This window comes from Salarias fasciatus, chromosome 23 (genome assembly GCF_902148845.1).
Source record: "Salarias fasciatus chromosome 23, fSalaFa1.1, whole genome shotgun sequence".
NCBI lineage: Eukaryota > Metazoa > Chordata > Actinopteri > Blenniiformes > Blenniidae > Salarias > Salarias fasciatus.
Window position 1 is genome coordinate 1,753,043 of NC_043766.1, and position 24,067 is coordinate 1,777,109.

The following is a 24,067-nucleotide window of genomic DNA, read 5'->3' on the forward strand; positions in this document are numbered from 1 at the left end:
GGATCTGTTCGGTCTCCAGACAAGGCGAAGGCCACTTTGCGTCAACTGCGAGGCATGGTGGCGGTAGCATCATGCTGTTGGGCTGCATCTGAGCTGCAGACTTGTGAAGCTGAATGCAGGGTGAAATGAATGCAGAAGTCTCATTCTGTTTAGAAAAAAACGGTATAACTCATGATATGATATTTATGAGTACGAACATGAAGCTAAAGCTGCACAGAAATGTTTTAAAGACAGAACGGTGGTTATTTCTAGGAATATTTGTCTCTGTTCCCTCATTTTGGACCCACTCATTGATAATTACTGCTCATTTTGTCCTGCCCATCACTGTACTTTAGGGATGAAATGAAAATACCTGATTTTGTAACATAATGATCCCGACTAAATAGCACAAGGAAGTTATTAGTTTACAAGTATCACCCAGAAATGAGGCCAAGGGGGGGATGATGAATGAGTACATTTCCCCAAGCAAAAGGCTGACCTGGATACTGCTTTCTTCCTCCCTTTCCCCCGTGCCAAGTGGGCCACCATTTTTCACCGGCCTCACACTTAGCCGCGGACAGCGCCCGCGTTAACTAGCGTTAGCCCCCAACGCGGCCAGACCTGCCGGCCTCCCCTCACATCCAAAAATTGTAATCCCTTCCCGGTAATTTGATCAAATAGCGCGCACCCTTCCCCACCACTTATTGGCCAATTAAGTCAAGTTCTCACGCAGGGGGTCCAGCTGGCTCGGTGTTATCTGGGGGGATGAATTGATTGAAGCCATTCCACGTCTATGAACCCCTACTTTAATGATGTAGGTGATAATACTTGTAATTCTTCTCAGTCATGGGACTCGCAGGCGCAGCTGTTACTGCTGTAATCCTTGTCCTGATACACTGAAGTACCAGCGAGGCATTAATCTGTCTCTCAGATTCTCCTCCGCCAGGTTTCCCCCCGCGTACCTCCACCCTCTCCTGCCTCTCGCTCGTGTAGATTATACTACATCTGTGAAATGTGACATTGACTGAGCAGGTAGTGAAAAAAAAGACGAGGCGTAAAACATGATTACATTCCTGAATATGGGCCCTGACCACTTTGTTACAAAAAAAAGAAAAAAAGAAAAGAAAGCAGAAGAAACAAAAGCCATCCTCCACACCCTCGCCTCAACACACCCACCGCCTCCAACTAAAGCATGGCAACTTAAGAAGGATAGATTTAAGGGTGAAAAATCAATAAATACATGCATTAGTTTCAAAGGCACACATTAACATTCTCAAACAGACTTCTCTTATAATCCTGCCTCTAGCCATTCAGTCAAAATATCAAATTATCATAATGAGGTCTAACTGCATATAAATGCTACGCATTAAAACCAGAGGAGGAGGTTACACATAATGCGATACATTCGGTAATCACACACACAGCTACATGTGGCTATAGGCTCGTCGCTCAGCGCTCCGGTATTCGCCTAGCATGGCGGCGCGCCGGGCGACGCTAACGCAGGAGCGTCACAGGCGGCGTCGGGCCCTTTGTCTCACATCCTCCTCCGCCAACCCGGGACGTCTCTGACAGGGATTAAAAATACAACAGATGACCTGTAATTTGGGAGTGTTATGCACAAAAGAGAGGAGCGTGCTCTTAATAGTGTCGACGTTGTCTTTTAACTCCAGATCAGAGAATGTGAAGCGCATGGAAATGAGTCTGTAACCCGCAGCCGCCGCCTCCTTGAGCTGGAGATGAGGAGAGGCGAACTTCTCAGGCGCTGGGTGCGTGGAAACCCCACAGGCTTCATCTTTACTAAACTTCCTCTGCACAGAACAATTAACCGCTACTCAATAAATCCATTACTCTGAGAGTTAAAAACTCTCTCTTTCCATCGACTACTAACTCTGTGTGAACGCTCTTCAACTCAAAACCTTTATATCAAGAGGAAACAGTGAATATCCTGGTTATTAGATTGCCTGACGGTGATATTTTTGTATGGATGCACACAGTTTAAACTTCTCCAGAGTGGCAGTTGAGTTTCTGTGACGTCCTGGTAACGCCACGCAAAGATCATCAGGAATAGTGATATAGAGCAGATTCAGGCTTTAAAGAAAAATCATTCCACTTGCATGTTTTTGAGCAGTCACAACAGTGAGAACTTACTTTTTTGGTTTTACTCTCCTTTAAACATCCACCAGCAGCATCGAACTCTGAGCTCCTCAGTCTGTGGAAGTCAGACAAAGGAAGCCAAAGTCAAAAGCCCTTAGGTGGCATCGATGAACCACCGTTAGAAGTTCATGAAAATATCCAACAACTGACTAACTCACTAACTACTGACAAGTTACAAAACAGAAAACTAGTTACTGCTTTGCTGATTGAGTAGAACAGTAATATGTCTGATAGCACATATGTCTGTTTTCGTATTGATTCTCGTTTGAAATATGTTCAGATGAAGGTTGGCGTCAAACACAGTGGAGTCTGGAACTCAGAACACAGCTGAGGCTCCGTTCAAATGGTTCCAGTGAAAACGCATCGATTTAGCTTCTTATTTTTGCTCAGAGGAGTTTCACATCCACACAGCAACGTTTTGGAAACGATCCACGTTTACACGGAAATGGCAGAAACGCTGAAAATGACCTAGTTTGGACCAATTTGGATTGTTACTATGGAGACAGTCAACTTTAGAACACGGAGAATCTGGACCGGGACCAGGACCAGGACCAGGAGAATCTGGACTGGGACCAGGACCAGGACCGCAGTGATCTACGGTAGCACAGTTTTGAGAAAGTTCCACCTCGGGTACTGTTTTGTAAAAGTTGTGTTTTCAGTGGCTCCAAACGCTGTTTTCATGTAAACAAACCCACAGAACACAACGAGAATTTTGCATTTTCAGTTAAAGACATTTTGTAAATGTCTTCCTAACCTATTTATCAATCCAGCCACTTTATTAGGTAAACTTCCAATTTCTTCCAAATTTACAGTTATTAACAATTACTAAAAAAAAAATCAAATGAAATAAAAATTGGGCCGGAACCCGAGACATGGAGTTTGGGTTGGTTTTGTGTAATTTATTTATGAGGAGTTTAAAAGAAAAGCTCTGAACTTCTCAGCATCACACATATAGTGTTGATTTTTCTCTCTGTTTTTTAAAATAATGATCTCTTACTTGGTTTCAGATATGGACAACTCACTTTGGGTGAGGCTAAAAACTCAACATTTCAAAATTAATCAAGACATTTTTTAAAGATAAATTTTAAAATAAATGTATTTTTTTTTCAGTTTGACGCTTTAAAACTGATTTCTGTATTTATTATTTGGTCTCAAATTGCTATTTTTAGGTAACATTCAAATCAGTGAAACTCAAAATAATAATTATCCAGCATATCTCAATAAACATCATGAAAAGTTCAGAAAAAAATAATCTAAAAAAACTGTAATGTCTTTTCTCTGATCTGTTAAACTCAGAGTTAACCTTCTCTACAAAGTTTGGTGTTGTATTGATAATATCGATATCCCTATGACTTTGTTTACTGGATCAGTGTTAATACAGAAAAAGGAGGAATGCCCAATTATCAATTAAAAATCAATAGTGTTTTCAGGAAATCAATACACTGCTGCCATATGTAATATTTCAGTATTGATTAGCACCAGAGTGTCAGTCTGAAAAATGTTAAGATCGACAGAGGTGAAGAAACAAGCACAGGACAGATTTCACCACACAAAACCATAAAAACTAGTGAAGACAAGAGATGTGAGATGTTTTCCCATTGATCCCTGATGGATTGGGTGTTATGGATGATTTTCCTCAGTACTGAGTGAAAACAGCGTGTCCTTATGAAGACTGTCAAGGCGCGTGGTGTGGCGTGCAGAATACTGGAAAACACTGGATTAGCAGCGGCCATATTCACCATGATCACTGTGTGTGTGGTTTGTTATGAAAACAAACAGCAGCCCCAACTAGCTCCCCAACATTAAAACTATGGAGCTTTATCGCGTATAAAACGTTGTCGTGTATATATGAACCCTTTCTGAAACAAAATACAAAAATGATGCATTTGACACATGGTGTCTAAGCTTCATTAGGGAAAAGTGCAAATTATGTCTCAGTAGATTTCTGCTTCTAGCTATGGAGAGAGCGGCTATGCTAGCAGCTCAGTGTGGGGACTGGGTGGACGTTGATGGGATTCATGTTTTGATTTAATCCAGACTTGTGACTTATGCTTCACTGTGCATCAAACTTTATGTTGGATGAATGTAATTCCTCAAGCAATGGACAGACTGCAGAGAAGTGTCACTGCTTTTAGAGTGTACGCACGCGCACACACACACACACACACAAACAGTAGCTAATAACCTGGTTGGAGTCGCCGTCGGGTCACGATTAGGGTCCTCCGGGGTGCGGCCCTGATCCCAGCGGGGGTCAGGGGTGGGTTGCCAGAGCCAGGTGGAGCCTGGAACAGATTTATCAAGGGAATGAGATCATGTTAGGTTGCACTTTAAAGGCGCCGTCAACAAGGGCAAACGCATGCAGGCCAGCTGCTGCTGCTCTTGTAACGCTCACCTGCCAATAAAGGATGAAGACGTTTCCAGTGCCATCCGCCCCCCTGCTCCTCCCTTTCCCCGCCACGCTCTCTTTTTACAGGGCATCCACTTGTCTGGAGTTATTAAAATAATTTCCACATATTAATGCTCACGAGGCAGCAATATCCACTTATCTGTGCCATTAAATTTACATTACCAACTTCTGTAAAATGTATTTCCCTTAAAGCGATTGTGTCTTGTAGGGAAACATAAAAATCCTACATTTTGTATTATGTGTGTAAACTTAAGTATACTGATGGAATTTGCAAATCATTTTGAAAATGCATCGAATAGCAATGAATAATGCATCAGGCGCTGAACAAATTAGCCTGGTGTGGAGCTCTGAGTAGTTAGCCCAGTTGCCACGAAGAGATATTTGATATTTAAAGGAGGAGTAACAAAAAAAAAAAAAAAAAAAAGAAAAAAAAAAAAGAAACGGGGGGTTGTAAAAGTAATGAGTGAGTCAGCCTCACCAGCGAGCTGGATCAGGCTCATGGTAAACAGTTTAATGGTGGGGGTGGCTGGAGTAATTACTGCTTTCTGTCTCATTTAAGGCTAAAAATAAATTAACAAATAAATGAAATGAATAAAAAGGGAAGGGAAGAGCCTGCTGGCCGCTCCGGGCGGTGTCGCCGCGATTGTTGGACACGTTTTATGGATTCGTGACGTGCAGATATGAACAGCGATTTAAGTGACAGGACACTGGAGCTGTCACACCAGCTTTGAGCACTTTGTAGCCCCCACCCACATCCGCCTCTGTGTGTGTGTGTGTGTGTGTGTGTGTGTGTGTGTGTGTCCCTTCTTGACAGTGTCACGCCTACATTTGTCTGAACACATATTGCTCAGTTTAACTGCTACTTTTTTATTTTGTCTCACAAGTGTTTGTTGGCTCGGGATGTGTGTGTGTGTGTGTGTGTGTGTGTGTGTGCGCGCGCATCATGGGGTTGGTGGTGGTGGTGGTGTTACTAAATAATCTGCAATCTAGTGGAGGCTCAAAATCAAATGCTCGCTAACATATTAGCAAATTAGCAAAAAACAGTTGAGGAAGTGTGTGTGTGTGTGTGTGTGTGTGTGTGTGTGTGTGTGCATGCGTGGCTGCAGGATAAAATAAGCAACAACCATTTTGGGGCTTGTAAACACAACCGTAGAGTGAGCGTCTGTTTGGTTTCTCATCATTATGTTTGGCAGAGTTGCATATGTTCCCCGCCGCCGCCGCCGCCGCCGCCGCCGCCACAGCCCACCGCCACTGTTGCTGCTGGAGCCGCGCTCGATTATCATTCCAATCAAGGAGAGGTGCAGAGAGTCACATTAATTTGTCGTAATTAATAGCAGCGGCGCATCTGACAGCGCATGCTAACGAGACCCTTTGATTGTTTGGATCTCTAAGTGTGCCTCTCCTTGTTTGCATCACCTCGGAGGAATTCGCCCAAATATCAAAGCCTGAGCGCTATCTGATGCTTGTCAGAATGCAATTTATAAAAGTTTAATTCTTTTATTGATTTAGTTTAGGTTTTGATGCCTGCAGTGTCAGCTCCCTTGGTAGAACTTAGTGGATTCAAATGCTTGTCACCAGCCTCGGCCTCCTTTTTCTTTTTTCTTTTTTTTTTTTTCACTGAGAACAATCGCCATAGGCCAGCCCAACAGGCACGGTTTAATTGCCATTAATTAAAAGCATAAATCTTTTTCTTCACTTGCTCTGCTCTTAAACAGGGCTTTGCGTATCTGATTCTCCCCCCGTGCTTGTCAGAATCCCTCCTGGCTAGTCAGGGTTCAACCCCACCCTCCCCATTTCTCCCTCCCTCCCTCCCTCCCTCTCCCTCTCTCTCTCTTCTCTCTCTCTCTCTCTCTCTCTCTCTCTCTCTCTCTCTCTCTCTCTCTCCCTCTCTCTCTCTGTTCACCAGACGTTTCTGGAATCATCTTTTCTGCACACTCCCCGCATGATCTGACGTGATGCGCGTGCAGCATGGTGGTATTTAGTAAACCGGCTTCCTTCTTTATTGATGTATAATGAGGTCAAATGAATCCTCTCGTACGCATGCTTAGATGGCTTCTCGCTTCAAATCCTTTCTGACAGTGGGTAAAACAGCCGGCAAACAAGACGCCGGCTCCCACAGACGTGGCTGTGAAAAAGAGGGGGAGAGGAGCTCCAAGAAGGAGAAGAAAAAATAATCTTTTTTTATACCTTGGCAATTTCCCTCCTGTCTAGTCCTTAATTAGACACTTATTACCCTCTGAACAGTATTGCTCTTCTGCTCTAAGCTCCTAATATGGCAAATACTGGATGGGAGAATTAGCATTAATGCCAGGTTTATTATCAGATGACAGCTCTATCTGCTTAAAAGAAGAAGGAAAAAAAGAAAAACTGATTTTTTTTTAGCTAAATATCGTAGGTGTTCACAATGTGTTTGAACTGCTTTTTTTATAAGGAGGAAAACTGAAAGTGTGAGAAAATATACTTCTCTATTACAGGTTTAAAATCTATCCATCACTTACACCAGCTTTGACTGGCAACTCCTTCAATGTAAGAGGTTCAGATTTTCATTTTTTTCTCAAAGAATGAACTGCAGTTGTATTTTTATTTATGAAAGAGTTTGTAGAAATAAAACTGAAGTGATCTGTCTGCTGGCAGAAAAGCTGGCAAACAAACAAAACAGGTTAAAGTTACAACAATACACAGCCCATCGATCAGTATCAGTGCAGTATCAGTACTTTCAACATCACCTGGCTGAAACCTGAGGGATGTGGGAGGAAACCCACACCTAAAGGTGCCTGAGTGAAACAACACCCGAGCACATTGGTTCCGCTCTCAAACTGAGAATTTAAACCCTGTGAAATTAATTGCCGGTATAGTGAACGTTTATCTCAATATTAACACAAACGATGTGGTTGATAATATACAGACATCCAGACACGTGCATCACGTAATCATTCCATAAAACTGCACTTCTATATTTCAATATGAACAACCCCAGCATTAGTTTCCACACTCAACACACTCTGATCTGCCTGTTTCTCTTCTCTTCAGAGGAAGAAGACTAATGTCTTGAGGTCAGTTTAAGCATTTTGCTTCTTGGTAATTTTATTATTAATATAAATATTATAAATTAAGTGTCAGATGAAAGAGAGATAATCGGAAGGTTGTGTTTTTAAAATTTAACAATACACATAGCAAAAAAAAAAACATTTTAAAACTTCCTAGTGTGTACAGCCATGTGATCCGCCGTTCAGTACGACCTTATCACACAACAGCAGGCTTTCAGTTCAGTATTCTACAGAACAGTGTTTGGAAAGCAACTGTGTTACATCTTGTATTGCTATAAATTTCAATTAAAAAAAATGTCCACCATATCTACGGGCATTTTTGCATGTAGCAGTCCACACTCTTTTGGAGATCTTTGTTCAGTCTTCAAGTTTTACCTCAAACTTTACGAGAAACCCAATATTTTAATGAACTTTTAAAAACTCTGTGCTTTGCAGTCGTGGTCTGCAGTCTGAACCTCCTGACTACGTAAATCAGATGTGTGTGACTGAAAGCTGAGTTTGGTGGTTTGAGGCCCGGACCAGCGGCGGCGCCGCTCGTCCCACAGTCCGTCCCGCCTCGTGTGACCCTCTCCACGCTTGACGTCTCTGATACGGCGTCGGAGCGCCGTTTGGCGTCACTCGGTTCAGAACACTGTGATCTATGGAGAAGGTTGGTGGCATATTAGATTATCGGTGGTGTCAAAACAATTCAGTTCGATTCCACTGCCAAGTCTTGCCTCCTCGCTCCCGGGTGGCCGCGTCACCACGAGCCGCTCGCCGTCCAGGCCCTGCACGCCTCTTTACGCATATTAGCTTTTTTTTTTTTTTTTTTGCCGCATCTGCCAGCATTCGCAGCCATTCCTTCTCATCCCCTCCCCACCCACCCACACACACACACACACACACACACACACACACACACACACACACAGACAGCCCCCCTCCAACCACCACCACCTTGCATATGTACTCAGGGCTGAGCCGTCCCAGGCCTTATTAAAGCCAAGAGAGTGTTTCAGTTCAGGGTCATTGAGAGAGTGCAGCACATAAATATGTTAGGGCGGCACCATCAGCCGCTCAGTTTACTGAGGGGTGATCGATGATGGTCCTGGCATTCCAGCCTCCAACAAACATCTTAAGCGGATGGTCTTCTTTTTTTCTTTTTCTTTTCTTTTTTCTTTTTTTTTTTTCTTAATTGGGAGCTTTGCAACTCGGAATCCGACTTACTTGATGTTGATGATGAAGTCCCAGGAAAGCTGTGAGATTCTTGTAAACTAAATGGGCATGCATGCCATCTTCATTCGCACGCTGGTCAAGAGCTGTTACCCGTCAATTTAACCTGCAACCCCCCCCCTTCCTGAGGAGCACACATACACACACACACACACACACACACACGCACACGCACATGCCCTCAGCTCATTTTTAATCCTCACAGCTCACTGTGAAGGCAGGGGGAAGTTCCAATTAAAATTAAAATAAGCTCTTTTAACGGTCTCTTAAATTGACAACTGAACAATGATTTTCGAATTGGTATCTGTCAAAGGTCTCGGAAAATCCTCAGTTGATAAGGCCCAACGCAGCCAATTAGCAGCAGAGCAGGGCCTCAGCCGGTAATGATTTCCAGGTCCCTTAAGATGTGGCGCGGACACTTATTGCAAATTACTGACAAAAGAGCCCTGCTGTATTGATGAGGCGGTGAACAGCCTCGTCTCCGTGTTCCCATCAGGTGGACGAGCACCGAGAGGGGGCCTTATCGGAGAGCCCTGCTCTCTCTCTCTCTCTCTCTCTCTCTCTCTCTCTCTCTCTCGCTCGCTCGCCCGCTCTCTGCAGCCATAATGTGGCCTCGCTGTGTGTGCGGCTCATATACAGCCCCCCTGCCGAGGTGGACTCCGAGAGACCGGCCTCTTCCTCTCTTGACATGAAGCCCCAGCTCGGGGAAAATGCTAATGCTAACACGAGGGAAGTGTCAGGAGAGGATCATCAATAATGTCTGCAAGTTTACTGCCCTCTTCTAATTATAGCTCCCATCTCTCAGGGCCGGCGGGAGGCTGCGGGGCAGCTCCTTAATTGAGCGAAGGTAGATTTACTTCCCCATCATATTCGCCAGCGCCCATTGTTTACAGTCCTTGAAACTGATTGAAAGGAATCAAAAGATTGGCTGAGAGGCGGTTTGGTGTGGAACGCGTTTGGTATGCAGGAGGAATGAATAAAGGGGGGATGATTCTTGCTGGTCAGGTAGGGATTTAGATTTGAAGGCCACTCTATAGCCAGAGGTCATATCATTTATTCTCAGCACTGATGCCTCTGGAATGCTCTATGTGATTTTTTTTTTTTCTTCTTTCTGTTGCTTCTCGGCGGCTACCAGAGGGCCAAATAAGAGCCGCTGTAATAACAGTCTAGCAACTACCTACTGTTCACCTCAATTATGGGAGTTAATGAATAGATAATCACATTTTGCATTTAGATTTGCTGCTCACATTAGCAGTGCTGCAGCCAAGCTTTCTCACCGCAGTTCTCCGGGGAGCATCGCTGCCGGTCCACAAAGCTCTCAGGCCATGTTAAGTCCCCTGACGGTTGAGCAAATCTTGAACCCTCCATCCCGCTGTAGGCTCAGTAAAGAAGGTGTTGACCCTGGTGACCCTGAGCCTGCTTCCATTGGTGAGAAAGCATTGCTCCATACTCTGTGCTGCAGGGTCAAATGATTCTGTAGTTTGTAGTTTCCTCCAGTTTAGATGTCTGCTGCAAATGACTGTTGAGAACGGAGGACTGCGGCCAATGGCTGAGGAGGTATCTTCTGTCAGCGAAGGGGTTTGGGATGTTTTTTGACGTTTCGCTCAAGGAGATGATTGCGTTTCTCTTTCCATGCTGTTTGTGACTACAGAAGAGTGCTGCAGGGACGACGTGTTTTTTGCAGGCCGACCCACAACTTAGCATGGTGTGGTTTCCTGGACGAAAAAACCCCGTAGTCTCACATTGGCCCATTAGTCTGCTGCAGGAAGTTATACCCGTGACAAACAGCACAACTGAATGCGAATAAAACACAGCACAATTTGTCAAGTGTTCAAAGCTATTGCTAGGCTCCAGATGACTCCGAAAAAAGGTTACACAATGAGGGAGTCAGCCTTTTTCTAAAAGTTCCACCTCGGGTGCCAGTTTCTAAAAGTTGGGTCAAAGCGCCCAAAATGCAATGAAGGTTTTTCATTTCACTTGAAAGTTCTGTCATGCAAATAGATCCAGAGCAAAGGGCTTTTATCTTAAGCCGGCTGATGGTGCAAAGTGTGGTTTTGCTTTGTTGTTCAGCACATTCATGAAGACGAAAAGGAGGGATTTCATTTCCGAACGTTTATTTGTATTTTCTGTGCATCTTGCTGAATCTGGCCATCAGAGGTTGCTGCTGGCGCCACTGTCCAGCAGACACAACTGCTCACATCCACATGGGGGCATCCAGCGTATCCACGACTTACTGAGAACTTTCATGTTTGTAGTAGTTCTGCAAAATGGCCATGGTTACAAAATTTTTTGTGAAAATAAAATTAGAATAAAGTAAAGATTGGAATAGTGATTAAATTCCTCCAGAGTCTTGTTTTCATTAGTTTAAGATAACGTGGATGACTTCCCCTTGCGCTGCTCTGAAGAAGTTGTTGAATTGTTTTTTGGCTTGTGTTCAATAACGACCGTCTCCGATTCAATCAAACTGAGAGAAAAGGCGAGTTGAACTTCTCAGCCTCATTTCTGCATCTGATGCCTCGTTGCTGTGGCACGTTGTGCATATTGTTTGGCGCTGAGCTACGTTTCCTTAATAGCCTCTCGTGAGCCCAGAAAACCAGTCCGTGCCCGGCCCTGTGATCTGCATGCCGCCGTGACCCCCACCCACCCACGCACCCGAACCCACAGCCCTCTGCATGTCTGTGTTCCTTTAAGATGAGAGCGGCTTTGATTTCCTCCATCTTTGTGTCACACTGACTGGCATACTATTTGACAGGTGGAGTTAAAATAGAGAAAATTGTGGATGAAAATTTGTCAGTCTCAATCTCTTGCCCTGGGCTGTAGGCAGCCGAGACAGAAGCCCACTGCTTTGTGTCAGATGTTTATCAAAGGGGCCTGATTAAATAGCTGTGTTCAGGGTAACAGCCTAATAGAGGTAAAAGAGAGGGAGAGAGAGAGAGAGAGAGAAAGAGAGAGGGAGAGAGAGAGAAAAAAACAAAAGTGGAGTGTCTATACCTTGGAAAGTAGTCCTTGTGTGATTGTGAGCAGAATAAAGCAGGGTAAGGAGGGGGAAGCTGAGGTTCAAGAAGAAAAACCTCTGACCAGCCAGCTGAAAAAGAAGCCTCAGAATATCATATGCCCTTTGTTGTCGCACAAAAAGAGACGCAGGCTCCGAGATCTGTTGTTGTTCTCACTTTCCTGTCTTCTCAATCATCCTTTTTTTCCCTCTTTATCGCTGGAGGAAATAAACCTGCCCCCCCCCCCATCAACCACCACCACCAACCCCACCCCTCTTTTCTCTCTCTCTCTTCTCACCGAGGCCATGGCCGGCTTCCCCTGGCCATTCCTCTCTCTCTCCCTCTCTCTCCCTCTCTCTCGCATTTCTATCTCTGTTTTGTTTCAAAAGGGCAAGGGCTCTCCAGCCTAAGCCGTTTGCCCCGCAGTGCTGTGCCACCACCGGGGGCCACGTTTGCCTCAGCTGCTTCGTCACCGGGGGACGGGGCTAACGTCTCCTGACTGCACTTAGCCGTGTGTCTCCGATACGGTCATATCACATCAGCCCGCCGCATGTGACATCGTGTCTGGGCTGTAACTTTAAGCAGTTTGTTGCCATCCATGTTCTTCTCCCTTTTATCTCACTTCCTCGGCTTTTTTTTCCCAGTGATGTTGTGTGATACGCTGCTATATTTTCGTTTGTGTCAGATAACAGGGCCTATTACAAGATCTCTCGATCTGGTCCAGTTTCCTACCCCTCCCTGAAGGAGACAGCCAGTGAGAGAGAGAGAGAGAGAGAGAGCTATGCCCCCCCACTCCACCCCTCCCCTCCCCTCCTCTCACCCTCCCCTCCCATTTTTCATCCTCACCCCTGCATTTGAATTTCCAGATAATAGGCTTTGACTTCTGGCTGCACGTTTATGGGTCTTTTCATGTTATCAGCTTAGCTCATAGCGTGGAGCTGAAGAACACAGACTCCTAGTGACAGGCCAGCCAGTCAGCAAGGCGAGCCTGTCAGGATCTCTCATACACTAATGATTTCCCTTTAGTCTATTTTCTGTCTCATTGGCCGTTTCCTTCAAAAACAAAATTGCTCATTTAAATTCTCATGCCTGGGGCATTTTGGTCTTCAAATATTGTTGGAAAGTGAAAGGATTAGGCAAAATATGCTTTTTTAAAATGTTAATATATTTTCTGGTTCACTTTCTCCTCTGAGGCCAATTAGAGAATTTCTGCTGGCTGCATTAATGTCAAACTGACATCCCCGGCTATAATTACACTGTGCTTGAAACCTAACTTTCACTTGTGGGTAGATGAGTGTGCCTCGCAGTGACACAGAGACTCGCTCTGCCAGCTTTTGATCATTTAATCATTGCTTTGCTTTCTTTCGCTCTTTTTCCTCCCCTGCTCGCTGATCATCTCACCTTTTCTTCTGCTCTTCTGTTGCAAAATGCAGCGTTGTGTTTCATTATTCACTGCCTGTCTTTCAATTTTTATTTTTTCCCCGCTCAGCCTCCTTCAGTGACATCTTGCCTCGGCTTTTTTTTTCTTTTCTTTTTTTTTTTTTTCTGTTGCCCGCTCACAATCAACGTGATTAGAGCGCAACGGTCCCTTCAGGTGCAAATACCATATGTACATTGTTTACTCGCTTGATTCCCGATTTACATTGTGTTGCTTGTGTGTTCTCAGCGTGTTGTTGTTGTTCTGTTTATGGCGCCGGGGAACGAGGGCTGTCAGGAGTTGAAGGATGGGTAATGAGCAGCACAAATGCGCCGCGTCTTTGGCAGCCGTCCTTATGCTGCACTTCTGTGTCAAGACCAGGGAGATAGTTAATGACGGTTAATGCGTTCATCATGAATGCCCCACCAGAGCGCCTGTGGAGCCGCATGGCAGATACCGCTCCTGACTTCCAGCCCCATCAGTTGCCATGGAACCGCGGATACTTGACTCCTGCTAAATGTCCTGGGGAGCCAAAGGTGGAGCGACACGTGAAGGACGATCGAACGCCACATCCGACAAAGTTGAACCGGTGTGGAGAACTTCCAGGCAGGTTTTTAAATTAATACCCTCAAACCGATGAAATGTGCGTTAACATAATGTACATTGAAAGTTAGACAGGAAGTATCCATCCAAGGCCTGAAATCAGCCATGTTGACCTCCACTTATAAATAAGTCCTGGAAGTTGGATCAGATGTGTTTGTCGAATACATCTTAGGGGAACTCACTGGACTTGGAAGACAAGTCAATCACTAAAACTGGGAGATCCTCAAACCACCTGAGAGCAGCTCGGCCTGGACACCCTGGACATGTCGCCGCTCTCCACAGCCTTCAGACTCTGGGGTGGAGGGCCTCGTGTGTCCAGACGTCCATGTCTGGTCTCCACGTTCAGCTTGGACGCCCCGATGGTCTGTGGCTGGGCGGCCTCACACACAGCAGGCTGTGCTGCAACTGTGCATTTTCACGTTTCATCCAGGACCACTGATATGAACTGAACTATTACTGATATGAACACCGGTGCTCACCTTGTCCTCTCACATCACACTCCGGCCCTGGCCAAGCTGTCAGATCCCTACAATTACCTCTTCCCATGCTTCTAATAAACTCTGAGGATCAGTTTTCACTTCTGTCAATACCCCCCTGCTGACTGCTGCTATGATGAGGACATGATCAACAGTCCTCTCTTCACCTGACCGTGGCCATAATCTATAACTCATCCACTAATCTCAGCACTACAGGAAATAATAATAATAAGCTCCAAAATGTTTTGATTTGAAAAAGATTAACTTTACATTCTCATGATGTTGATTTGTTCAGATAACAAGACAGAGTGTGGTCTTTGGTCTGTCTGTCACTCAGCATTCAGTAATTTGTGGTGTGATCAGTCACTATACGTCCTGTACATGCACATGGGTTGTTTTCAAACAGCTCTAACAGTTCCTCTATACAAGCTGCTCTCACACAGGAAGGGTCCATGAGCGCTGTGAACACTCCCGAGTCGTTGAGCTGGTCAGTTTCAAACCAAACCAAACAACAATTTCCAATACTGGAAGAAATCAGGGCCGACTTTTGTGAATGAGCCTCCCTTGCCCTCCCTCCCTCCCTCCCTCCCTCCCTCCTCTCTCTCTCTCTCTCTCTCTCTAACAGCCTGACAGTTGTGATACCAATCAACTTAATGACAGAGTGATTGTTTGGATTTTCCATTCCCCTGCATTGGACACCGTCAATCTGTTACAGTATGTGGCTCTGAGGGAGAAATAGACAGACTTGGGGGGGGGGGGGGGGGGGGGGGGTACAGCACAGTTTGACAAAGTGCTCACAAGCTTCCTTGGCCATTCGTATCGCTCACCCCTGCCCCGTCCTCCCTCCCCGCCGCCCCCGGCCTGCTCCTTCGCCTCTCCTCCCCACCTCGCTCTGTTTGCATTGTTTTACCCTTTTGCTCGGACTTCAGGTAATAGGAAATGGCACTGACCCTCCTGATCCCCCCGATTACCTTCGTGAAGCGTGAACGCGGTAAGGGATCACACATCAGGAGTTGACTTGTAATTATTTCTGCGATGCCATCAGCACGGATCAATCACTCGGGGAGGCTGCTCGTGGAACGCCGCTCGCAGCCATGGCCGGGGCCAGCAGCGACCCTCTTTGACTGACAGCTTTGGTAATTAAGTGATTGTATAGACCCCTCCGACTGTTATAACAACCTTGTCAGGGCCAGTCTGCGTTTGAAAACACACTCAAATCAACGTGTTCTCAGACTCCCTGAGCAGCTCCCATTATGTACCTCAGGCAGGAAGCAGAGAAAAAAACACACAACACAACACTTTCCGGTGACATTGCCTACCTTGAGTATTTGTCATAATGTGAGCAGCATTTAGGAGGAACGCCCTCTCACATAATTCCTAGTTTTACTGTACCCAACTCCTGCAGAAAGCAGAAATGCTAACACCAGCAGCGGCGGCCTGCTAACGGGTAATGAATAAAAGCGTCTCTTGCCCTCCTTCCTCGCTGAATTGTATTTTGAATTGCATGACGTGGAATAATGCTAACTCGCACTTCAGATCTGAACCGGAATGTCACATGTTTCATTACAGCGTGAAGCGTTGGAGGTCGAAATAATATACAGGGTGTCCGTCCTAAATGTCAGACCACTCTCGTGCCACAACCTTTAATTCCACAGCTTCCAGGACGTCATTTTGGGATGGATTTTGATTCGCATCGTCTCATTTTACCCCCCTTTTTTTTTAATAAAAAATAGAAGGAAAAAGAAACCTGCTGGAGGAGATAAGCCAACCCTGCGTGTGGGATCTCTTAATATAACCACGAGCGCCGCCACATCAGGCCCGTGCGTGGCTAATTGCTGATCTGTTGATGATGGCAGACAGTCCTTCATTTAGACTGGACTTTGGAATTGGCAGCGACAGTATTCAGGTCAGGTCAAATCAATACTGGACAAGTCCACAGACTAATTAAAACACTTGATTGTAACCGCCCCGGCTCTCGTTCGGCATGATTATTCAGATGATTATTTCCTCGGTTAAAGGCTGTTCATTCGCTTTTGTACTGCAAACTTTTATGATGCATCGCCACATGTCTGAATAGCTAACAAGTGCCGTCGGGCAAAAATAAATCTTCATTAACTTCACTTATACTATGATTAGTTTTTGAACAACAAAAACAGTCAGTTTGCTAATATGCAAGCTACAGGATGAAAAATGGGCTAAAAACAGAGCTGCTCACCGAACTCACGGTCATAGATATAGCTGATTAAAGTCTTCATCTGCAAACATGGGCATTCAGTGTTATTCACTTGTTTGTGTTTTTTGAAAACTAAGTCTCACAACCAGCATTTTAAATGTCTCTATGTATGGAGCTTGTTGGTTATCTTGATCCCATGATTTATTATTTGCTGAAATTTCTTTTTTATCTTAAAGTAAACCCCACAGAGGACCTGACAATTAAACTGCTGCATCTGAAATCTTGTTCTTTGTCACTAAATCTGAGATTTCTGCTTTCATGTGATACGCTGAAACATTAAACAGCATGATAATGTTACAGTGCTGATCATTATATTTATTTAAGAACTGCTAAAGGTCATCCAAACATTTTCTTAGGGTACAAAAGCAGATCTGTAACGTGATGTTTGGTTTAAGTTCTGATTACCTGAACAAAAATGCCGTTCTAATGACGTATGGCACCTGTGTGTAATCATTAAAAATGCTAATTTCTCATTAATGGTGCTCTTTCATAACACTACAATAACTATTAACTACTTTAACGAAGTTAATGAACGTCCAGATGTCCGTTTAGTGCCTTTTGTTGTCCTCATTTTCATTAATGGGGTGTTTATAGTGTTCCAAATGAAAAGTTTTATGTGTGTGGTAAACCATGCTTGAACTTTGAACACAGGAGTCAGGATCTGACTGGCTCACAAGTTGAAGTGAAAAGATGCTGGAGAGGATGTCTGCATGGAGCAGAAAGGATGTGTCTCATTTGAGGTGAAAACTGGAGTGTGAAGCTGGTGTACTGGGTTACGTTCAGGGGGGAGAGAGACGTCGGGCAGACGTCTTAATCCAATCCTGTTTTCAGCAGTTTCCCCTCTAAACCACACATTCTGTCTCAGCTTACTTTGGCCTCACACACACATCACAAAAAAAAAAAGAAAAAAAAAAACAAAAAGAGAGAGAGAGACGAAAAAAGATTAAGTGTGTGATATTTGCCGGAGCCAAATACTTCAAAACACATAAGACCTCTGTGTACCCAGGTGCTAAAACCATCTTAAAGCTTCATTTTCACTCTTTTTTCTCTCTCTCTCCACTGGAAATAGCAAGTCATCATCGCAGCAGGCTGATGCGCCACAGCTCAGAGATATCAGAGGATTTTTGGGGGGGATTGTGAGCAGTCCTGAAAGATCCCGCTGTATGAGGAAAATAAAAACAACCCTCATCCTCTGGACTAAACTGCTCGTCATGCATACAGGAGTCCAGGTCCAGGCTGGGACGCAGGTTTCATGGTGGTGGTCTCCCCTTGACATTACACATACTGTTAGAGAGCATCATTTAATCAATACACCCCCCCCCCCCCCCCCCCCCAAAAAAAAAAAAAAAAAAACCCTGACCCCCGTCTTGTCAGGGACATCTCAGAGGGGTCAGCGACACTTTGGCCTTTATGTTGGCACAAGATGAGAATCAAGGAATCTTTTCCACAATTTTATAAATAGTTTTAAAGCTATGTCTGTATTGAAATGTGAAAAAATAATACAAATTTCCATCAAGTTTCTTTTTGTTCTTCAAGTTAAGAGGAGTTGAAGATTCTGTTCTAATCACTGTATTTGACCTCTAACTGGCTCCATTCTCAATTTAATCCAGTCATCTTGTATTGTTTTATTTCCAGCCCTTGTTTTTATTTTTTTTTTAAATATATGACAATTGGTTCTATTTTGAAACCAATGGTCAAACATTCAGCTTTAAAGCATTACATGCATGTGTTTCCTGATCTAGTACCGGGATGCCAGTTTTAAAGTTACTTTCACATGGAGTTGAAATAATCATTTTCCTTGAAACTGAGGACTTAAAGGTATAAAATGCCTTGTTTTTAATTAAGTGATTTCAAAAAGTGACTGTCTATCCTGATGCCTCAGTCTAAATAAATAGGATTTATTTCACTATGACAAAAACAAAACAAAAAATAATAATAAAAAACTTTGAGCCAGTTTAAACTCTCGACACGTCCTGGTGAAAACTGGTGAGTGCACACACACACAAACACACACACACACGCACACGCACGCACGCACGAACACTTTACCGTGGTGGTCTCTGGACACGCGCAGTTGTGCAGCCTAAAGGTCGGCCGCGGTGAAGCGACAGCTCACAGCCAGAAGATCGATCTGGTGCCAGCGACTGTTGCACCGTCACATTATCGACTATCAGCCGAGGGGCCAATAAGACGATACCCCCAAAACACACGCGAACGCGCGCGCACGCACTCACACACACACACACACACACACACACACACACACACACACACACACACACACACACACACACACACAAAAGAGAGGGAGAGAGAGACAGAGAGCTGGTAGCGTTCAATCGGCTCCCGCGGCGCCTTAAAAACCTTTAATAAGCCATCGATTGGCGCCTGATTGGGGCCGATGCGCGCCTCTCCGCGCGCTGACTGACGCGTTTAGGCATCGCTTTGATCCGGAGCGGGGGCCTGATCACAGGACACTGCTGATATTCTAGCAGGGCCTCTCCACGGCGGGCCATGAGCCCCCAACCCCACCACCACCACCACCTCCACCTCCGCCTCCGCCTCCACCCTCCATGGGTATGTTTGTCGCCGGCGCGCGCGCCGCGGCTCGTCTGGAAACCTGCGTAAAGAGGAGTAATGGGAGTGAGACGTGGAGTTATTTGGCTGATGGAGAGGGCAGCTGAGGCCTCACTGCATGTTTTTTTCTCCTTTATTTCCGCTCAGGAACTTCCTTTACTTATTTATTTTCTGGCCACATTTTGGGCCCCTTTTGTCGCCGCCTGGCGGTCAAACTGTGAGTGCGCGCCTCGCCGGAAGAGGACACAAGTGTGCAGAGACCGCGAGGAGATAAACGTGCGTTTTGCGTGGCTGACGCGCTCCACTCTCCACCCTCCGTTAATTTAAAGACACTTGACTCAAATTAATGAGCCTGATTAGTTCGGTTTATCCTCAGAAAACGTATTTTAATACAAGCGCGCTTTAAAAAAAACTAGAAGCATTATTATTGTTCTTTTTTTATTTTTACATTGGTAGATAATTAAAATGAATTGCTCTGCTGATGATCAGGCCACATTTAAGGATTTGAGTGTAAATTGTTGTAATTGATAAAATATATGTCATGTGTGGCATTTTTATTTTCTGGAGCATTCAATGAAATTTACAGTGTACTATTTTCAACTTTAAAATTATTCAGAATACTTTGAATAATGTCACCGTTTTATTGAATGGATATATCGGAATAAATAGTGTGCAATTTAATTTTTTGTGAGCAATATTAAATTGTCCGATTTAACCACAGTCTAAAATCAACATCCGCCCTATGAAAAATAACAATCACCGCCACCTCGACCATCATCATCCTCATCATTATCATCATCATCGGCAGCAGCTTTTCCTCAACCTGCCGGAGAAGAAAGAAGTAATACCAACAAACAGGAGACGCTTCAGGAACCGGCCACAATTCTGTGGGGGAAAAAAAAGAAGAAAAAAGAAAAATAAACAAATAAATTAATCAGGTTAATTTTTTTAATGACATAATTAATTAAAAGGTGAAGTTGTGGATCTGGAGCGCGTCCGCCTACCTGAGCGAACGGTCTCCTCTCCCCTGCTCCAGCCGCAGCCTCTTTGTCAGGTTGAGCAGCATATTGTTTCCCCTCCAACATCCTTCAGATCCAAGTCAGGGAGAAGGAAAGGAAAGAAGAGGGAGGGAAGACATGGGGAGAAGGAGAGAGAGAGGAGAGAGAGAGGGGGGAGGAAGAAAGTGCTGAATTTCTACTACCTTTGAACGCTCATTAGCGCCTCATAATTACTTTACTAATTAGGATGACATGGTCATTAACAGGATGCGCTGTCATGACAGTCACCACTACTCTCCTCCCCGCTCCTAAAAATATGTCCAACTTGCGGGGAAGATATCCATGAAGACAGATGAAGCCCGTTACAGCCCGGTGTCATCAGGCCAAGAAAAAAAAGACGCAAATACAAAAATACATTTTAGATTGAAAATAAATATTATCTCATTGTTAAAATCGGACCGCACACATTTTTTTATGTAATATAATTGTTCTAAAAAAGTACAGTAGTTCCTACCATCCTGCTGCCACCCCTGATTTTTTTTCCATCTTGTTATCAGATGAAGCTTTAAAATATCACATTTCTATTTAATTTTCCCTACATCCTTCACTCCGCAGCCTGGATTTCATATAAAAATGTTTCCTGCGTGGCATTAAAGCGCATGCATGTGTTTCTTTTCATTTTCTTTTTTGTTTTTTTTTAAGAGCTTTAGGCTACTAAACTCAACGCAATGGTTGGCTTGAACTGTCTAGATAAAGAAACAACTGTGTGATTGGTGGAGGCTGGCGGAGCCCGGTCAGGAGCGGCCAGCCAATGAGCGCGGTGGAGGGGGCGCAGGGGTGCAGGGTGGTCGTGGAGGGAAAGGCGTCGAGTGTTTATTATAAAGGAGAAAATATTAATTCCCCCTCGCCGTGGGCCGTGACGTCAGTACAGGAAGTCATTGTAGAGCAACACCGGAGCGATTAGCAGCAAAAAGGGGGAGCCTGATGTCGAGGAGTCAGCCCTGTGTATATCTCTCCATACGCCTCAACTTTTAACACAAAGTTCAATATCCAAACACAGAACGGGACTTGGACTTACGGCGGACACACACTCCGCTTTTTGCGCATTTTCCTCCTGAATGTAACATCTTCTGGAACCGTATACGCGCTTCTTCTGGATTTTGTTGTTGCTTTTTTTTCTTTAATTGTTATTTTTAGGATTTTACCTCTCAGTTTATATTCGTTTTAATTGTCTTTTCCGAAAGAGTTTAATTTTTTTCCTCTCCTTTGGCTGACTTTGTTGAGGAGAAGCACTCTCCGCGGTTGTTATGAAGACTTCACTCGTCCTTTCTTAACATGGAAGCATCCAGCGGGTCGAGTTTTGGGATAGACACTATTTTGTCCTGCGCGTCAAACTCCGGCAACCCGGTGCTCATGAACGGGGATTTCCGCCTGGGCGACAGCAGGACAGCGGACTTCAGGAGCCAGGCCACCCCGTCCCCGGCATGTTCGGAGATAGACACTGTGGGCACGGCCCCCTCGTCCCCCATCTCGGTCACCATGGAGCACCCCGCCGCCGCCGCCGCCTCCGAAGCGCATCTGGTGCAGGACAGCCTTCAGCATCACCACCACCACCACGGCCAGGGTGGTTTGCCGCTGTCGCCTCAGCATCAGCAGCAGCAGCTCGCCGGGGCCGGCTGCGCCCCGAGGATCTCCACTTCCTCCTTCCTAATCAAAGACATTCTAGGCGACAGTAAACCGCTGGCAGCCTGCGCACCTTACAGCACCAGCGTGTCGTCGCCCCACCACACGCCAAAACCAGAAAGTGCCACGGCCACGGACGGCTTCCGGCCCAAACTGGAGCAGGACGAAAACAGGGGCAAGCTGGACAAAAGAGACGACATTCAGAGTGACATGAAGTGCAACGGTAAGGAGGACAAGAAGAGAGAAGACGAATTCACATTAAAATCCACTGCTTGGAGCCAGGGACTGGCAGCAAAAACAACCAATACCCCACAAATAACAATAATAATAATGATGATAATAATAATAATAATAATAATAATAATAATAATAATAATAATAATAATAATAATATCTGTGCTTTGCTTTGAGCCTCTTTTAATTGTGTAATAGAAGTGAAAACAGATGTAAGCCTGGTGATTTTCCCTGTGCGCGCCGGGCCTCCCTGGTGGGTCAATTAGAGAGATTATTGTTCTTCCTGGAGGGGGGATCAGGGCGCACTGAAACACGTCTACAAATAGAGATGGATTGATATATTGATTTCTCGTTTTCTAAAGAAACACGAGCCAAGAAAAAGAAAACATCAGGTGACAAGTACATGCAAGTTGTGTTTTAAATAAAGCCAACGCCACTCAAGTTGAGGAAAAGTTTGACTTGCATACAATTCTGGACTTATTTAATTATCGACCTCAAATTTTTGGGTAGCATAATATTATGAGGGTTTTTTCTAATGTCTTAAATGTCATCCCTGGGTTTATTATAGGGTCTAAAGAAGAGGGGGACCGGGAGATCTCCAGTAGCAGAGACAGCCCACCGGTGCGCACGAAAAAGCCTCGCAAAGCACGCACAGCCTTCACCGACCACCAGCTGAACCAGCTGGAGAGGAGCTTTGAGCGACAGAAATACCTCAGCGTGCAGGACCGCATGGACCTGGCTGCAGCCCTCAACCTGACAGACACACAAGTCAAGACCTGGTACCAAAACAGACGGTAAGACATCAGCTATCCACGAGATCGGTTGTTACTATTATTAATTTGGTGCACGCTAAAAAATAAATGCTAAAAACACTCCTATCAAAAAAGAAAAAAAATATTCCTTGAAGTGGCGAGTTTATAATTTTTTCAAGCACTTAGGTTATATTTTCAATTTGTTGTAACATTAAAAAAAATCTACATGCAGCGTTTGGTATTTGTTTTTGTAAAATATTTGTACTTACTGCAAAGCCAGTGAAGAAGCAAATGATTAAATCCTGCAAGTGTGTAATTTATTGATATTGTCATGAAACCAAAATACTACTGCTAGTAGTAGTAGTAGTAGTAGTAGTAGTAGTAGTAGTAATAATAATAATAATAATAATTATAATAATAATAGTTTTAGTGTTGAAGAGGTTTGTAGTTTGAGTAAATATATAAATGTTATGTGAGACTGACATAAGTTGTCTCAAAACATGAAAATGTGTGTTATTTTGTTGAGGGAGAAATTACTAAGACTGTTGAAAAAAAGATGAATTTCTCCAGGATAATTGCGCAAAACTGTAATTGACCAGTGGGTTAATTTTGGATGGTGTAACTTTTATGTGTTGCATCTCTTAAATGTTTACTTATATTTATCAAAAAAAAGACCAATAAATGTCGGCTTGTTTTTTTTTTACGCACCTTTTAAAAATTGACTTATTTCACAGTTTGCGCTTAATTTGTTTTGTATAATTGAGGGAAATATTGAAGTTTGCAGCAGGTCACTGTTTTCTTCTTTTTCTTTAGTGCCTAATTAAACCTTAACCCTCTATGCGTGCCTGCCATAAATTGGCTTCTGCGTGCCAATTAAAGGGGCGTTTGGGGAATCGGCGCGGAGAGCAGGGGCTGATTAAATAATTCATCTGTTGTATTTTGATCTGGCTCTCCAGGACGAAGTGGAAGAGGCAAACGGCGGTGGGATTAGAGCTGCTGGCTGAAGCAGGAAACTACTCGGCCTTACAGAGAATGTTCCCGTCGCCATATTTTTACCACCCCAGCCTGCTGGGCACCGTGGACAGCACGACGGCGGCGGCGGCGGCCGCGGCCATGTACAGCAGTATGTACCGGACTCCTTCCGCGCCTCATCCCAGCCTCCAGAGACCTCTCGTCCCCAGGGTGCTCATTCATGGCCTGGGGCCCGGGGGGCAACCGGCACTGAACCCCCTTTCCAACCCCATGCCCGGCACGCCGCACCCGCGGTAAAACGAAAAGACTGAAACAAGACAAAAAAAAAAA

General features: G+C 44.6%; 1 protein-coding gene across 1 annotated transcript; it reads left to right on the forward strand.

The window, feature by feature from the left end:
• The first annotated feature begins 6,269 nt into the window (after nucleotides 1-6,269).
• barhl2 (BarH-like homeobox 2) lies at nucleotides 6,270-24,050 on the forward strand. The gene is made up of 6 exons (XM_030083079.1): nucleotides 6,270-6,281; nucleotides 17,199-17,203; nucleotides 19,600-19,606; nucleotides 21,343-22,002; nucleotides 22,582-22,807; nucleotides 23,722-24,050. Exons 4-6 carry the CDS (start codon nucleotides 21,432-21,434, stop codon nucleotides 24,032-24,034), a joined length of 1,110 nt encoding a protein of 369 aa, XP_029938939.1. The 5' UTR covers nucleotides 6,270-6,281; nucleotides 17,199-17,203; nucleotides 19,600-19,606; nucleotides 21,343-21,431; the 3' UTR covers nucleotides 24,035-24,050.
• Nucleotides 24,051-24,067: the final 17 nt, after the last annotated feature.

What these genes read in the sequence shown, in the direction of transcription:
- barhl2 (XM_030083079.1), top strand. Translation starts at nt 21,432, where the DNA reads ATGGAAGCATCCAGCGGGTCGAGTTTTGGGATAGACACTATTTTGTCC. An exon ending in GAGTGACATGAAGTGCAACG is followed by an intron (nt 22,003 to 22,581) that starts GTAAGGAGGACA and finishes GGTTTATTATAG; the next exon opens with GGTCTAAAGAAGAGGGGGAC. An exon ending in ACCTGGTACCAAAACAGACG is followed by an intron (nt 22,808 to 23,721) that starts GTAAGACATCAG and finishes CTGGCTCTCCAG; the next exon opens with GACGAAGTGGAAGAGGCAAA.